We start from the raw sequence: 18,815 nt of genomic DNA, 5'->3' as shown, positions 1-18,815 counted from the left end.
ATAGTTAAATGAAACTAAACAGATCTAGAATGGCTTAGAGACAAACATGTTCCCATCTTGGTCAACTCCATCTTCTCCAGGAATGGGATCACAGTGCTTTAGAGGCATCCATATGTGCTCAACCTTTTCATAACTTTATTTCCTTTTTCCAATACCATACTTTTTATTTTTAGTTCGACATTTCTTAATTTCTGCTGAAGTACTTTGTCATTTCTTTTTCCAAGGCTTCCTTTGTTTCATGCTTCTTGACTTACTAGAACTCACTCTATTCATGCAAGAGGTAGGAGTTAGAATTTGGGTTCTTCTCTCTTTTTCTGATGAATGACTTTGAGTAACATTTAATGACTTTAATGACAGGGTAGTCAACTTAGTGAATTTCTTTCTTTTTCTTTCTTTCTTTTTTTTTTTTTTTTTTGCAAGTTTGTTGCAGAGAACAACTCTTCTTTTTATTCTTTCTCCAGATAAAATATGCTGGAGCTGACACTGATGCAACTTTTCCTGCTCCATCGTTTTGTCACCAAATCAGCACAGATGAATTTGAATACCAAAGGGTAATTGGCTCTCAGGAGCCACTGGCAGCTTTATTGGAAGAAATTGCAATGAATAAAGAAATATCTGTGAAAGACAAGAAGAAGAAGCTCAAACAAGTGAGTAAAAAATTTCTCCAGTCTTTATTTAATTTCTAAAAGGTTTATTAGTTTTCAAACGTATGGTCCTCTAAGAAAATACTGAGACTTAAAGCAGTAGATAATCTTGGGCATTTATAACTTTTAATCATTTAGAATAGAGGTGCTATGATGAATAAACCTTATTGGAAAACATCACTTAATTTTCTATACAGAGGTATAGAGAGTGTTTTGGAGGAATTTTCTCGCTCCATTCATGGGTGTGACAATTTAAATGCCAAATGTGAGTGAATTCTTCATTCAAATTGATGTATTTTTCTAGTTTCAGAAATCTTACCCTGAAGTGTATAGAGTACGATTTCCTACCCCTGAAACTGAAGCAGTGCTATTTCCAGAAAAATCGAAACAGAAGCCACCACTTCTGATGTGGGCTTTAAAAAAGCCTTTTCAACCATTTCACAGAACCAGAAGCTTTCGGATGTAAAGAGTTTATATGTAATACATCAGCAAACTGAGTCAAAGCAGATTATCAATGGATCTTACACAAAAGGAGTCTGAGCAGCATGTAATTTGCTCAGAAGGAAATACTGGAGATACTGTTGAGACGGTAGAGAACGTCAAAAGAGAAGTGTTGAGGAGGTAGAAATGTGAACCAATATCAGTATTTTTGTAAATCATGATTTTTTTAATGTCTGTTTTGTAGTTTTTAAAAACAAGATGATTAACTTGCGTTGGGGATAAGGCACACTTGCTGTAGTTTGACCATCATTTCAAGGTCAAAACTTGTGTGCAATGAATTGGTGTTAGTTAATCAAGAAGATTTTTTTCCTTTTGTATAAACTAGATCATTTGTTCATGCGTAGCTTGAGAAATTCTTAATCTGTAAGTACATGAATAAGTATGTAACACTGGATTTTGTTTTGCTGTTGTGTGCCCTGTTGTTCGTACATCAAATTTATTTCATGAAACTGTAAAAACACGTTCTTAATTTTCATTCTTATGATGTATTACATCTAGAGTCAACTGTTGTTGAAGAGCCATTTCTTTCTTCAGTACAGACTTGGTTCGCAAGCAGTCTAGACTTAAAAGCCTTTTCTAAAAGCTGTTATGAAATAGCACTGTACAAAATTGGATGCCTCTCCTCTAGAACTCATTTTATCAGAAAAACTTGAAGCCTAGCATATTTCATCTGGAAATGAAATGCAAATATTGGCTTGATATTGAAGTATTGAATATCTTTAATGATTTTGTTTTGCATTATGAAAACTATTGTACATGTAACTTGACTGGGAGCATAACTTGATTCTGGCAAGTTTTTGAGTTATTAAAACACTGTTTGCAGACATTTACTGGTATGGTACTGGTGGTAGTTTTAGGTTATCCATCAGAGTTTTAAAGAACGGTTTTTCATATCTCACTGAATGTCAAAGGCTATGCAGGAGGGAAGGCAGCAGATATCTCAACCAGCTTGTCTGAAATTCTAATAAGCAACATGTTGACTAATCTGCACCATTCACTTTGCTAACCCTCTAATCTGTCAATAAGCTTGAAGACCTATGTTGTGAGGCTATTGGTTTGACAGACTAGAATATTTCTCAGGTATTGTGCTTTTGATAAACAGTACGTGTTTTCATGGTCTGTCTTCACCCTTGGACTTCTTATCAGTAATCATTATTTAAGCAAGTGTGCTAAAGGTACACTTTTCAAATATTAAGAACATATTAAAATTAATATTAAAGGTAGTCTGAGGCCTCTTAACTTTATTACGAGGTCTCTGGTGGTGACGTATCCTCTCATGTTTGTCATAGTATTCTGCGTATTCTTATGTACATTCAGACTGACTACTCATTATATAAACATTTGGTTACAGCAGTAATCCGTAAAGTGTGAGAGCTAATAAGGCTAGTGTTTTTTACAGAAATGAGGAAACTCACCCCAATTCATCTCTGACATCAGTTCTTAACTGCAGAGGAGAGGTAGAATCCAATCTATTAGGCATTGGAAATAATATCACTAATTATGTATGAGCCTTCTAGTGTTACACTATGTCACACTGAATTGTTTCCCCGGTGATCCATTTCTACTGTCCATATAGCCTATTTTTAACAGCAGTTTATGTTTACTTGTTAGTTTCTTGTAGTAGCAGTTGAAGACACAACGTTTCTGTGGGTCAATTACAGTTGTGTTTCAAATAATTCTTTGGCTGCGATAAAAACAAACCAAGCAAATCCATTTGCTGACAATTCCCAAGCCTCCCAAAAAATGCTGTCACAAAAAATTCTCTAAAACCTCAGGGGGACTGTAAGAAGAGAATTGCAGCTGAAATCAAAATTTTGCAAAACTGAATTTTAACTGTTGTCCAATCTTGAAGACAGACGAGATCTCATCTTGGTAATAGAGGATATTTGGCTATAGCTGCTATTACAGCCCTTCCTTGTCTCATAACTGAACTAACTGCACATATAGAAAGCAAATATGGTATCCTTTCAGAGTGGAGGCTGGAAAAAGAAGACTGCTAGAAAAATAGTACAAAGAAGACTGTGGTCTTGGTAAAGAATAAAAATATTTCTCTATTCCTAATAAGTAATCAGTTGAAACCTCAGTTTTCTGATTAACTTTCTCAGGAATTTAACTCCTCTATGAAAGCCTTGTAGTGTCTTGATATTGCCAGGACTGAACAACCTTGGATCAGTTGAGTTTTATTTCCCTCGAACTGTGAGACCACACGTTGTTCTGCTTATGCAAGTGGTTGTTACTGAAGAGGTTTGCTAAATTAAGACTTAGCTGACATTCTTTTTAAACACAGCAGGTGGAAAACTCAATAAAGGTAGATGACCGGTATCTTAGATATCTACCTTCAAGCTCATATGTAAGTAGGAGCTATTTCTCAACATCACTGTCTAAATTTAACTCCTTAGTACTGAAGTTTCTATTGCAGTGCCATTATCTGTAACGTTGCTCTTAGGCTTTTTGGAAAAGAATTGGAAACTTTGAGTAGAAGTTTCTGTGATTTTTTTTTTGTGTGTGTGTGTTAATACTGAATTGGTAATGACATGAGTCTGATAGCAAACCCTTGCAGAAGAGTGGAAAACCTAATGCAGAATTTTAGTGGGAAAAATGTGACGCAGAATAATATAGCTAACTGTTATTCAATATATTGTTTTTAATTTTTCACTGTAAATACACTTGTTGCATGGTGAATGTGGTTTTGTTAGTGATGGAGATTACAAGTCTATTTCAAAGTGTGTTTTAGTTTTTAATCCTGAAAATTTTGCTGCGGGGGTGGGGCTGTATGGAATGCTTAGGTAAACTGATAGTATACTTAGCTTATATTTGTTTTATTATGGATTCCTTGGTAGTACTGATGGAGTCATAGATATGGCTGAAAATTGTGGCTGTATTAGGCTTTTTGTGGCATTATGTTTAGTGGCTTCTTACAGAACACTGACATTAGACAGCAATGGTTATGTGATTAAGAACTGCATAAATGTAAGCACAAGGGCATTGTAACTGATGGAGATGCACTTCATGTTTTTTTCCAGAAAATCCATACTGCATTTTCCTGTCAGCGTTTTCACTGGTATTGTTAGGTTGTCTTATCAGTGCTTTCAGAATGCTCAGTAATAATCAAGACATCAAAAAGGAACTGTGCAGGTTAAAAATGAATTCAGACATGGTCATATCAAAATTTACTTCACTTAGCATGGACTGTAGGTCATTTGAAAAAGAGAAGAGAGGAGGAAATATTGCGCTCTGGAAAACTACAGTTTCAAGAGTTTACTCGTACAGTGAACAAGGCTTCCCAATATTATGCTGAGACAGAGGGCTAATGTGATTCTTGAAGGTCTAAATTGGAGGTGGTTACATAAAATCAGCTGACTCATCTCTCGTGTGACCTCTCTGCTCAGTACTGAGTGACTGATACTGAAACATTGCAGGATTTGCAGATTTTTATAAAACTATAGATGACGGAAGATGAGAATTCAAAATCACTTTCGGTAAACTCAGAATTTGCATTATTTCAGTCTTTTCCATTTATGAGAAACAAGAACAGGAAGTCACTTGATTAGCTCGTGGAAGTACATTTACATAAAGAAGTACATATTTTGGTAAGCAATAACATGAGTTGAGATGGGAGTATTACTCTGTAGTTGCAAGATGGAGCTGGATATCTTTAAGTATAGAGGGTTTTTTTTTTTTGTCATTGAGGGTACTGAATGTTGGGAGTGTAGTGAATTTTATCTTTTGATGTCTGCGGAGGTGTTTTTTTTCTGGTGGATATTTGGATATTTGCTGAAACCAAGGTCATTGAGCTCAGAGCAGAGTGAGCAGAGAAGAAGCATGATGACCTAACATACAGGAGACTGAACAAAATCTCCTCGGTCTGTACACTCTGGATTTTAGCATAAGTTGCCCATCTGTTCATATTTATTGGCTTCACTCAGTGATTTGATATTCAGTAGGTGATACGAAGGAGTTATTTGTCATTCCTCTGTGGATTTATTTATTTTATTTAAAGCAACTAAAGAAAACAGTATCTTTAACTTTTTTTTTCCCAGACAAAACCCATGAATATAGGCAAAGTGGGATCACCTCCTGTGTTGCAATGGCACAGCTGCATCTGGAGATAATGAAAATCAGCTATGTTCTACCCAACGCTCTGATCAGGGAGGGTGAGCTATATCTCTGTGTACTGCAGATGTTCTGCCTGGGAATTACAGAGAGGATAGGATATATAGAAATATGATCTGATGGCTGGTATGAATTCTAGTGATATAGTAGTTGCTTTATTGTCTAAGTAAGCATTCTATAATGTATGTCTTAATCTTGTATTTTTCAGCCTGGGATTATGTGGTGCTAAACTGATCAAATTCATATCTCGGACAAACAGCTCCTAATATCCAAAAGAACTGAACGTGTCTCTTGTCTTAGCACTAAAATGCAGCTGTCTATAGCTAGTTCTTGTGAATGTTTCACTCTTTCTCTGCAATCACTGCGAGGCTCTCTGAAACTTTAACAATGACTGTGAGAGTAGCAGTGTTTCCTGAGTTTGCCTGCTGAAGAGATGACCTTGGCACTTCTAGAGAGACTCTGAAGATGAATAAAAGGCATAATGTAATATATTTACATGTTTGCAAATTTTTCATTTGTAACTTAAGTGCCTTAAGTGCTTATGTGCATGAGGATCTGGCCTTGTGCATAACCAAGATATGCTATGTGATTTTAAATCTGATGTGCAGCACTAGTTTATAAATTTGATCTCACTAAAAGCAGTCACTGTATTCCGAAGCTAATTTTGCATTCAAACAGTGGTGGGATAATGAGTAGTGGGTATATCAGTTTCTCATCTATTACAATGACATGCAGAATATTAGCTTTATTGTTCCAAGAAACTGTGTGAAGTAAATGGCCTTTTAATGCTGGAATCTATGCAAAATATTCTGAGATCCTGTGAAAAATTCTTTCCTTTTCTCATGCTCCGTAACTATTTAGAGTTACTACCCTTTAGATGCTTGGTAATTTATGACCCAGCAGAGGTCAGCCTTGTGACATTTTACAAGGCACATAATCAAAGAAAAGGAGTAAAGTTCTTCTTTTTGAAGCCCTTGAAATTTTATTTTATAAAATATAGTTCTACTAATTAGAATTGGATAATATCATGTTGTAGTTAGGTGTGACTTCCTAAATACCTCAGTGTAACTTCTCTCTATATACTAGTATTGTTTGTTGTACTGTAAAATTTTTGCCTTGTTTGAATACAATTTTCTGTGTAACATGAACCAGCACCCTAGTAGTTTTATCCACTTAGACAGTAGATGTGAATATGCAATAATAACACTGTCAAAGCTTCTGCTGAGTCTTCTGCAGTGGAGCTTGCATTAGTGACTAAATCATGACATTGGAAACTGAGAAAAAGATACTGCCTTTTTCATTCAGCCAGTTTGTTTTCTAAACTTCACAAAGTCATTTCACTCCCTTACTGCTACTTTATTTTTTCATCTGAAATAGGAGACTACAAATACTCTGAAGATGTTTTTTAAACATTAAAAACACTGAGATGAGAGCAATATCCTGAGGTTTTGGAATAGTCAGTAGAAATATATTTTGTGTCTCTTTTCAGCAGCAAAGCTTCAAGGCAAAAATCCTCATCAGAAACAGAGACTGCTTTTTAATGCTTTCTTTTTTTTCCCCCTAATGCTATTTATTTGTTTATTTATTTATATTTGCCTTCAAGGAGGCAAGATCAGCTTGGAGCAACAACAGCTATTAAGTTTACCTTTTGCAAAAGATGATTACAAACCATCCAAAAAACTGGCAGCCAGAGAACAGTCTTATAAAAATATTATCCAGTTAGATAAGAATTCTGTTAAAATTGAAGTTTTCCTGAAATCAAAACATTTTATTAGTATGCTGTTGCAAGAATGTAACAGCGTGCCCTTTTTGAACATATTACTGAGGACAACTTAATGTTTATTATTTGCTCAAGAATAAGAAAGCCAAGATCTTAACGTGAAGAACCCTATTTATTGTTAGTGTGCAACAATGTATGTTGTTGTTCTTGTTCGTGTCCACTCATTCCATGGAAATGAAAACAGTATTGGATGCCTTGGGTAGTATGTGCTTATGTAATTAGGCTCTAACCTAATGGAAATATATTGTTAATGTGCATGAGTAACTACCCTTACATGGTGCTTTCCAACTCCTGAGTGCTTCTTGACTCTACTGTCTTAAAAATCTTTCATTTGAAAGCCTGTTTTGACCTCAGCGCATCAGTCTTTGCCAGGCACTTTGTTATGTAGAAAATCCAGATTTCTGAAACAACTATTCAGTTTAGTAAGTCTTCCTGAAGCACTGAAAAACAAAAGTAGGTGCAAAAACAGGTGCTCTGGATTGAATCAACTTGGGTCGAGGTGCGCTGAAATTAATAAATCCAACAGAATGTAGACTGTCTTAAATGGAAAATCACTGGGATGTTTGCACAGTGTTGTGCACCACTCCTGCATTTGAGAGGACAGCACAGAAAGGCCTGATCTGGTTTTGACAGAGAATCTTGCTTTTCAAGATCTCACATAGGTATGTGAGCCTCAGCTACCCACTTCAAACATTAGACATCTGCATCTGTCAGGGATGCATAAGCTTACCTCATGCATAAACTTATTTCAGACTAGTAATTTAGTCAAATGGAAGTATACAGCACTTCTCAGGTTCTTCTGGGTTGTTGTATACAAAGCTTCTCGTATATCTTCAATTGATCTAGATGTTTTTATCCAGTATGTACTGCCCCTGAAATTCTAAACATCAGGATTAATCTGGAATGAACAGTCCGTTTCTGTCCTTTGAAACTGAGGATCGTAGAATCATAGAATGGCCTGGGCTGAAAAAGACCTCAAAGATCATCGAGTTTCAACCCCCTGCTGTGTACAGGGTTGCCAGCCACTAGAACAGGCTGCCCAGAGCCGCATCCAGCCTGGCCTTGATTGCCTCCAGGGTGGTGGATTATGGAGCAGATAGAAAAAAATGGATATTAAAAAGAAAACAAAATACAACACAACAAATTCTGTAAAGATTTACTTTTTGTTTTTCCCAGCAAGGGGTGAAGAGAGGCTTACATAACTTGAGAAAATGCAGAAGTGTATAAATCTGTATGGAAAAAGCTATACTATGTGCATTTAAGTGAGAGACAGTAAATATTCGGGCTGCTCTGACTGGGAGAATACTCTGTGATATATAACTGCTGTGAATTTGAAATTTTATAAAAGCTCTGAATTTTTATTTTTTATTTACAAAAAAAAAGTCAAGTAACTAGGTATGTAGAATGGACTAGACAAATCAGGGTTAAATTCCTTTAAAATGTTTGAATAGGCTCATCTGGGAAGCAGCCACGTGAGTTTCTTTAATTAAAGCTCACAGAACAGACTACTAAGAAGATTTTTTCCTGCTTAAGAGTAAAAAAAAAAAAAAAGGCTCAAATTTTCATAGCTCAACTTCCTCTCATGACATTATTTTCACTCACAATGGCTGTTCTTCTGTTTATATGTAGCCAGCTTCATATGCTCTTCTTATCTGTGTGTGGAATAATAATATTTGTACTTACCATGATAGTGCCTGTTTTCTTAACATTAGGAAAGAAAAAGAAAGAAGTCAAGGTTTGAGCTGGGCACCCTATTTTGCTGCCTGATTTCCTGAGCTGTTCTGAATATATCACTGGTCTTGTATCTGAACACAAAATATTTGCAAATATCAAGTGATATAAAATAACTAGTTGTTTAATCTGAAGAAAATATTTGTTCATTCCACAAGACATCTAAAACCATAAATATTTTTTTTCTGCTAGGTTTTGGTTGTTGTGTCAGGAAATAGAGTGAAGACAATGGGTAAGTTTTGTAGTCTTTAGTGCCAAATTTGCAAGTAAAGACAAGAATAAACTTGGTTATAACTTGTGAAGAGATTTTCTTTTCCTATCTAGAAAGCTTTATTGTGTTCAACTTTTAAAAATGTTGTTTTGAAAAACACTGCAGGATTGAAACACTCTTATTATCTGGCTTCCATTAGGAAAACACTTCTGTTTGGACATCATTTAAATCCTGGTTGGAACAAAATATTTTTAGGTGTAACATCAATTCTGTAATACTGGCACCAAATGTCGCCTCCTAACTGCCGAGACGACAAGCATTCAAGGCTTCCCTCCCGTCCGCACCTCCGCATGCAGGGACACAGGGGACACATACACAGTATGTAGCACCAAATGCCAATTTAATGCTGTGCAACAAAAGCATATATACCCGTACATGCGACCGCCCCAAGATGCCCTGTTTCCTCCCAGTTACCACCCCTAGGTGCATGCAAGCACCACCCTCCCAGGAAATCTCTGTCTCGTGGACCCGCCTGTGTACGTGCACTGGCGCTCATAGGCGCCAGCTACTCGGGAGTTCCCGTTTGAGAAACTTCTGTGACTCTGCACCAAATATTACATTTTTTTTTCTATCTCAAGATTTGGCTGGAAGTCAAACTTTTCAGTATCAGACCAAATTCAATACCAAATATTGCCATCTTTTTTTTGTGTTATTCACCAGATTTTGTCAATAATTTCTCAGATTCCTGTTGATGAAAGCAATTGTTGCCTCAAAGCCTGAAAGTGAAATTCAAATTCAAAGATGGAGTCATTAAGAAATCTTTGCAGGTTTATTATTCTGTAAGAAGGAAGTTGTTATATACAACATCAGCTAAATAAAGGATAAATCCCAGCTTGATTGCCTTTATTACTCTTTTCAGGGAACTAGTTATCTCTAGCCATTTGAACTGAGATAAGTTATTTTCAGCAGGTACCTGCCTTGCTCCACTGTTGTAACGAAAGTGTAGGTGATCTTCATAATCCAAAAATATCAACCAGGTATTTTTTTTTCTGAAGCTTGTGAAGTCAAACATAGGTAAGGCTACAACGTTCACTGACAAGCTAAATTTAATTTGATGTGATAACATGAACGATAACAGTGAAGAAGGAGCTTTTGGTGTATCTTAAAAGCCTGCCAGGAGCCACCATGTACTTTGATTTCTGACCTACTCAGAAGTCTTTGCTCTCGTGCTCTACCTTAGAATGGTGATTAGTGCCAGCTTAGCTCTAAGCTGCGACTGTTCTCATCCTAGATGTTTGGAATATACACTCTGAAAGAAATGCCTCCTGTTTATTTCCATGGAAATTACAACAGATACAAAGAAGACAATAACACTATTTGATAGGACAAATCCTCTGCTACAAAACACTACTTTTTCAACATAGATACCACTATTTGCTATGCATTTTCACTAGCGATGAACAATAGACTGCATGCTGTACTTGTAAAAAATCTAAGTGCCTGGCTGGAATGTGGTTTGTCTTTCATGTTGCTGTTGCCCGTGCTGAAACGCACCATCCACTGCCTCACTGCGCTCACATCCACTGTTTGGTCTCCATCGGTGTTCAGCAAGCGTCAATGAATGTCGGTGCATTTTTTTCCACGTGGAGGAATTCACCTTTGCTTCATTCACACTTCCATGTCAGATGTCATTTTGTCAGACTGCCCTTATGCTGCCATTTATCACACAGCATCAAAATGTAATGAAATATTGGTGGAAAGATTCAACCACCACCTCTGTTATTGTGGGCCAACACAGAATAGGAAGCATTACTTTGGAACAGACCTCTCTCTTATACTGGGGGAAAAATGAGGTTTTAGGGAACACCTGATCAGAAGTTTTTGTGGAACACATGAACCTGAATACAGTTTTACAGAGTATTGAGAAGTACATAATTTTGATGCATTTACTGGAATACTAAAATAATATCAATGTTAGTCAAACAGCTGTAAATGTATGTTTAAAGAACAGAAGATTAAAAAATGAAGAATTCCAACTTCTATCTAATAGTATTGTGCTGAGTGATAACCTTAAAAATGTACGTAGGGAAAATGAAAAGCTTGAAAAGAAATTATGTAAGCTAGTTTTTCTTTTCTGATTATCAATATTTATGAAAAAGGGGTTATGACAAACATGTATTTTCTTCAGGATAAGTATGGGGAAAACAACCTGACTCAATAATAAGAGAGGTACACAGCCAAAAAATAACAATCAAGGGAGGATTTAAAAAATAATTTGAATAAAAAGAGGATAAATATATTCTCTATCTGTTAAAATAGGAGGTATTAAATAGTCAAAAAGACAGAAGAGACATTGGTCTGAAAAGTTTTTGAATGGTGAATCAAACTGCAGGTCAAAGACAGAGAGAAATTACCCTGAGAGCATAGGGATAAATTACTCCAAGAAGACAGTGACGCCGTAAGAACTTGGATTTTCTTGCCCTTTATAGACATTGAATTGATAAGAAAATGTCATGTGTATCTCGTTAGCATTTGCTCTGGTGTATTATTGAGGAATTTCTGTCATACTTCATTTTTATTTAGAAAGTAAAGTCCACTGCCATCCAGCCTGGATAAACGAATAGCCTAATGCTTGTGGGGTGTGTTATTTTGATGATACTGCAGCATGTCATGGGCTTATCAGGAGAGAATGGCCACCACTGTCAGTACGGTAAAGTTGTCTTGGTGGCTAGGTAGAAGTGTGCTGAAGTTACCCCATTGACACCATTCTGAAAGCTTAGCACAAAGTGGAGTCTGTCTTGAGGTAAGCATTGAGGAAACTTGAGAATGAATGCCATCCACATGCTTCAGATGGAGAAGAAATTATAAACTGTGAATAATCCCACTTTATGAAATGTGGTTTTATTCATATACTTGTCTTCCAACTTGTTTGCTTTCTGTGGCAAAGGCATTTCAATGTATATAACTACATTTGTTCAGTGAACAACAGCCACTATTAATACAAGATTCTGCCAGTTAATTTTCTGTGGCAATCAAAACATTAAGCAAGATAATGTCACAGCCTTCAGATTGTTGTATCTTTTGTCTTTGTCCTAGCATGCACAGAGGATTGTCTTTTTGAGCATTTTTTTCTGATACTGATCTATCAAATACCATTTAGATGAGCTCCATTACTAAAATAAGGACCAGATTTTCCATGTGAACCCTATGAGTCTAGCTCTTGTGAAGCCTGTTCTCCAGTAACAGTCATGACTGTACTTGCAATTACATACAAGAGTAGCATGACTTTATTACTGTTAGCCTGAAACACTACACAAGAACAGTATGCAAGTCCGGCAATATAAGAAAAGCTGAACAAATACAGGATGTGGCAAAAAGAAGGTGAATGAAGAAAGATGAGCCATGATATTAGACATTGTTTGGACAAAATCCATGCAGTGATGTTACTGGAATGAGGTGGAACCTTCTCTGGCTATCAAGATGCACATTGTATCCATGAATGCATGCATTAATATGGTGCCATTCAGCTTTATATATGAAAAAATGAACAACAGAAATTAAAGTAATGCAGAAAAGGATAACCAAAAGGATTCAGTAATGAGACTAGGCTTAGTATGGTACTCTCTTTGAAAAATTAAACTAAGAGAAGACTTTGAAACTAGAAATGGTTGCCTTTTGGTAGACAGGGATTTGCCAGGGAAAAGGAAAACTCCTTCTTAGTACTTCTTTCCAAAGACCAGTTTGAAGACTTGCAGTTGTCTGAATTGTTTTCCATTGAGAACAAGTTTCTGTCTTAATTAAAATGAAATATAAACCCATGGGAGGAAAAAGATGTTTGAGAGTTCTCTGAGAAGAAATGTTGAAAGCTAGTGTGTGCTCAGGAGTCAGGAGAGGATCTTTCAGACAGCTTTTTAAAGTATGGTTAAATTGCAATAAGCAGTAACAAAACCATGGTGTCCTTGTATTCAGAAAACCCCTTTCAAGTTCACTGGAAGAGAGAAATAGAAATACTGCTAACCAGCTGTAAAGACAAAACTGTGAATGGTTTTGTAATGCCTTTTAGAATGAGAGGTGGCACAGTAATCAAGAATGTTTGTAACCTTGTTTTTCCTCCACTGTGTGTTCCAGACAATGTTTTTTCCATATAGGTGCTTGCTTTACAGTAATGTGTTGTAGTTTAGATTGTGGTTAACTGCTACGGGTTTCAAGAAAGAGACTGATGGGTGAAATTCTGCATGTGTAATACCTCTGTGGGCAAAGATGCTCTTTTATCTCGGTCCCTGATAAACAAAGGACTCTCTAGTAGAACTGATCTCTCCTTAGATTGCCTCAAAAACTTAACAGCTATTAACGTGATCTTAGGGTTAATTATTTAGTGAATCTTAAAGTTTAGTAAATTTATTTTTTGATTTTATCCTTGATTGATACCAACTAGTAGGTTAAATTAGAATCTCCTTCACTATTTACATATCTGCTCATGTTTGCCTATTGGTATCTATGGGGAGCATGCTGACAGGCTTATTTCGTTGTCATTGCATTAAGCTTCAAAAATATGGGGACCAGATACTCCAGCAATGTAAATAACACAAAGCACTTTCCTGATATCTAATCAAGTGCATTATAGTTCAAAAAGCTTTAAGGTGTTGAGACCTCTAATTGTAACTGATAATTGGAAATAATATATATATATATATAAATAAATTCCATCTTTAACTGACATTCCTTTGCAGAGAACATGAGAATGATGCTATATTACAGATAGGAGTTCAAACTACATTGTAACAGGATTATTATTTTTTTATTTTTACAGAAAAAATATCACTAGAACAATCTGCAAATGTATAATAAATTGCATGTTTTCTGTACATATGCTTTAGCACTTCTGTCATTTTTTTAAGGTATGGAACATTACTATTAAAGTTAGTGTAATCTCTTAGCTTTGTACTTTCTTTTTTTTCTTAAACACACACTTCTGCACCTTCTCTTTCCCTGTCAGACCATGATATTGCTTCTATCAGTGAGTCAATTTCACCATCTATGCTGTGAGGGAGAATCATAGAAGCTTGTGATGTCTTGTGCAGTTCCAGTTGCTTTGATGCAACTGGAACAGGTTATGTTTGGAATTCCCTTTTGCAATGTCTTCTTCCCTTACGGTAGCTTTGAAGATATTATGCTGCTTCTAGAGGGCTTCTGCATCTCTGAGGCCTGGAGATAGGGCTAGGAAAACTGTTATTTTGCTGCGCTGCAGGCTGTTGTTATGCTGCAGGAAGTTCTTCAGAGGTATTGCCCCAGATAGTAAATGACAATTTTTTTATCCTATGCATATTACTAGTAAGGCTTGAAACACTTTGTTAATCATCCATTGGATTTCCACTGAGAAATTAGTTTTCCTTTGCTTGGAGCAGTTGCCATGAATCTTACAAAATTGGCACAGTGCTACATGCTGCAGTCACCTTTGCAGGGCTGCCAGCACTCCAGTACATGACAAGATTGCCAATTAGCCACACCTCTTGAAAAGCACAAGAACATATTTCCAGTTTCTATTTTCCACTACATCTCTTTGAGTTAGTAGGTGAGCTTTGCACCTGATCCTTAAACTCAGTAAGGTCTAAACCTATTCTAGCCTGATATTCAGGCATTGTAACTTATATCAGCTGCAGCTATTCAGCATCAACTTTTGTGTGCCACATGATTTCCTCACAAGCCTACCATTTATTTGTCAGCCCATGAATACTTTGCCTCCCCCATCTTAAAAGCAAACAACATCTTTACTCTTCTGACTGCAACTTCTGAATTATTTCATCCTTCCTGTTTTCCTGTGAAGACAGCAACTGTATTTTACGATAGCTGCTTCCTCTCTCTTACCTTGTTTAACTCTTTTCTTGGCAAGCAGTCTTACAAATCCCAAGAAATTATAGAAAAGGTCTCTCATATTTACGGAGTTTCAGATTCTTTGATTTCAACCTAAGTTCCTTGTCCAAAATCTCTAAGAGTTCTTTGAATTGAAAAATCAAAAATAGCTTTTTTTTTTAAATTATGTAAGCATTAGGATTTTTCATTTCCTATACCTATAATTGTCATGGCTTCCTATTGAAAGCATCTTTTGATTTACTGCTACAGTTAAAACTGGTTTCCCTAACAAAAGATCTGCATAATATTAAGAGGGATTTAAGAGCTTGCTCTGTCAGTATGAAGAGAGACAAATCTGGAATAGAAATTAGGAGCCACTTATTTGTTATACTAGTAGAATATTAAAATGATTTACAAGGGTCTTGCATTTTCAGTCAGAATCTTAAAATCAGCGTAGAATAGTATTTGAGAAGTCTGTAAACTTGCAGTCTTCAACCCCAAAACTCGTCGCACTCAGGAGATGGTTGACAATTCTCTTTATTTAAAACAAGAACTGTTTTATTTTACCCTAAGTAACTACTTCGATACAGGACTATATTGCAGCCTTTTGCATGGATCATTAGTATTCAAAGATCCAGTATGAGCGATATTTCATATTAGACTCATTAGACTCTGCAGTAATCAATACACAGATAAGTATACTTGATATAAGCATTTAAATGTTTGTTTACAAAGTTTATGGGTAATCATTTTCAGAGAATGTTTTTTCTTACAAATGGAGTAAGTAAGTAGCTTTTCATTTAGACCACCTACAATATCAATCACTTTGTTAGTAATTTCCCAGAGTCTCTATCCAATGCATACTTTCACACTGGCTTTGTAGGGCAAGGCAAGTTTGAGCTATTAAATCCATTTGAGGGAAAAAACATAGCAGGATCAGAAAGGTGGTACTGGTTCATTGTTCACCTGGGAGAATGAAGGACTCCTTTGTGCTGATGTTTGCTGGCATTAAGGTGAGACGCAGGAAACTCCGTAACTGGAAGGGTATGGTTCAGCTATTGACAAAAGCTACTTTGTAAGGGTTTCTTTTTTTAAAATTTTCTTTATTGTTTTTTCTCCTTAAGGGCTCTTTGAAGTCCATCATTTGTATTGTGAAAACAGGAATTATGCAAGAACGTGACTAGTGCCATATCTATACTTACTAAAAACTGCTTGATAGTCAAACAAATACATTTTAAAGGTCAACTGCTTGAAATACACACTGTCCGGATTTTTTTTTTTTTTTTTTTGGTCAAGTAACTTGAACAACTTTTTTTTTTTAAGAGGAAAAGAATTACTGCTGTTCCATTACAACACCTTAAAAGGTTACAGTATTCATTTCATGTAAATACCCAGAAGCAGATTAAATACTGCTGCTCTTGTGTACGGTTTTTGTTCTTTCTTTTAAGAGAATAGCTAATATCAATGAAATATCCAATACTTTGTACCAAAAATGAAAAGTATTTTCAAGTAGACTACCAGTCTGTTTCATTATATTGAGGCGTATATATTAAAAGGAATTTTTTCCTCACCTAGATAATCAATTGAACTGAAGGGCCATTTTATTCAATATGAGACATGGGATGTACTGTAAATTTTTCCACTGGATGGAAAATATTTTCATTGACATTTATATGACTGTAAGTAGTTGCATATATTCAAATATCTAATAATAAATATGAAAAACTTCTACCATTTTATTGCTGCTTAGTTTCAGTGCATGCCCACTGAGCCTAGGTTTGTGTGTTTTTTTTTTTTTTTTTTTAAGACGGAAGGTATGCCTTTTGTTTTCTAAGGAGAGCTGCTGTGATTTCTTTATATCTCTTTTCATGTACACGCTCTTCAATACTTCTGAACACTTTAATAGTTCTTTCCCACTTCCTATCTATCTATGTTGTATCCTCTTGGATATGAAGTGAACAGAATTGAAGAGATGAGTAAACATAATGGCATCAACATTTCCAGTTCTTACTCTGTTCTTTTCCAAAAGCAACTTAACATTCTTTCTGACACTTGACAGCTTACAGTTTTTGCCAATTACTTCATTAAGTTCTCACAATGTTAGCTTTTTACTATACACAGGTGTGACCGTGAGCTTTTTTTGGTTCATGACAGTTTGAGCCTGTGAATGTATCTAGCATAGTAACATACTGTTCTTCACTGGGACAAGGTGATTTTGCTAACTTTCCCTGCAGAGAAAATAAGCTGGGACATACCTGTGGCTGTTTTGCAAGTCCTCACTTGTGGCTTGTAATATACTGCATGGACAATGTGAGCCTGAGTGAACTGTGAACCATTCTAACTCTAACATTAAATTCATCAGATTACTGAATCTTCTTTTTTTTGGTGATATTTTATTTAAAAACAAACAAGCAAACTTAATCTGGCTTGCAATATTTCAGTAGCGTTTATACCACTTTGGTGCTGTGGAAATACAGCTTTCTTAGAGACACAGAACAATTAACTTATTTTCTTTTATGAGAAACTGTTTCTAAACCACTCTTAATATTTTTTTTGTTTTAAATATATGGCCTTGTTCCTGTTAGCTCGGTGGATGGAAACTGGCTGTTCAAGACTATCTATTTGTCACTTCTTGGCTATTCAAACAAATCTACATGATGTGTGAATCTGCTTAAAATTCTAGATCCTGCAATTTTTCTTTGTTATACTAAACTTCCATAACCCAATTCTTTTATATTTTTCCACTCCAGCCCTCCCCAGTGACCTTCTTCCCAAGAATCTAGAAACTGTTTGCTAGTGGTGTAACTAAAAGACTACAGATTCCTGCTCTATGCAACCTGATGCATCTAGTCAACCCAAATATCCTCCTAATATGTAACTTAAAACTCCCCTGTCTCAGTTTAAAACCATCCCCCCCTTCCTATCACTATCCACCCACGTAAACAGTCATACCCCCTCCTGTTTATACACTCCCTTCAAGTACTGGAAGGCCACAGTGAGGTCTCCCCGGAACCTTCTCTTCCCCAGGCTAAACAAGCCCAGTTCCCTCAACCTTTCCTCATAGGAGAGGTGCTCCAGCCCTCTGATCTTGGTGGCCCTCCTCTGAACTCGTTCCGAGAGCTCTGCATCTTTCTTGTGCTAGGGGCCCCAGGTCTGGACGCAGTACTCCAGATGGGGCCTCACAAGAGCTGAGTAGAGGGGGACAATCACCTTCCCCTCCCTGCTGGCCACTCCTCTTTTAACACAGCCCAGAACACAGTTGGCCTTCCAGGCTGCCAGCACACACTGCTGGCTCATGTTCAACTTCTTGTCCACCAGGACCCCCAAGTCCTTCTCCACAGGGCTACTCTCAGAGGAGTTCTTCCCCTGGTTTGTATAAATACCTGGGATTGCCCTGGCCCAAGTGCAGCACCTTGCACTTGGCCTTGTTGAACCTCATTAGGTTCACATGGGCCCACTTGTCCAGCCTGTCCAGGTCCCTCTGGATGGCTTCCCTTCCCTCTACTGTATCGACTGCACTGCTCAGCTTGGTGTGATCTGCAAACTTGCTGAGGGTGCACTTGATTCCCTCATCTGTGTCATTGATAAAGATGTTGAAGAGCACCGGTCCCAAGACCAACGCCTGAGGGACACCACTTGTGACCGGCGTCCACTCTGACACAGAACCATTAATTACAACCCTTTGGCTGTGACCAGCCAACCAGTTCTTAATCCACCGAACAGTCCATCCTTCAAATCCATACCTCTCCAATTTAGAGAGAACGATGTGGTGAGGGACCCTGTCAAAGACTTTGCAGAAGTCCAGGTAGATGACATCCATTGCCCTTCTCCTGTCCACCGATGCTGTCACTCCATCATAGAAGGCCACCGTATTTGTCATGCAGGATCTGCCACTGGTGAAGCCATGCTGGGTGTCTCGGATCTCCTCTTTGTTTCGCTTGTGCCTTAACATTGTAACCAGGAGGATCTGCTCCATGATCTTCCC

The 18,815-nt window shown here is 36.9% G+C and overlaps 1 protein-coding gene across 7 annotated transcripts in view; it reads left to right on the top strand.

Moving 5' to 3' along the window:
- Positions 1-16,564, top strand: part of DEPDC1B (DEP domain containing 1B) — a 37,123-nt gene extending 20,559 nt beyond the window's left edge. For 2 of the 7 annotated variants that reach the window (XM_021380437.1, XM_021380442.1), the window contains exons 10-11: positions 462-647; positions 949-1,971. In XM_021380437.1, the coding sequence (XP_021236112.1) occupies positions 462-647; positions 949-1,110 (348 nt within the window). In that variant the 3' untranslated portion in view covers positions 1,111-1,971. Of the gene's footprint in view, positions 1-461; positions 648-948; positions 1,972-3,432; positions 3,621-5,185; positions 5,300-5,466; positions 8,622-8,961 lie in introns of those variants that run through there. The other 5 variants (XR_002433325.1, XM_021380440.1, XM_021380439.1 and 2 more) reach the window with 5 other exon arrangements.

The sequence above is a fragment of the Numida meleagris genome, chromosome Z (assembly GCF_002078875.1).
Source record: "Numida meleagris isolate 19003 breed g44 Domestic line chromosome Z, NumMel1.0, whole genome shotgun sequence".
Taxonomy (NCBI): domain Eukaryota; kingdom Metazoa; phylum Chordata; class Aves; order Galliformes; family Numididae; genus Numida; species Numida meleagris.
Note: the sequence above shows the minus strand (reverse complement) of the source record. Positions and strands in the feature narration are given on the sequence as shown.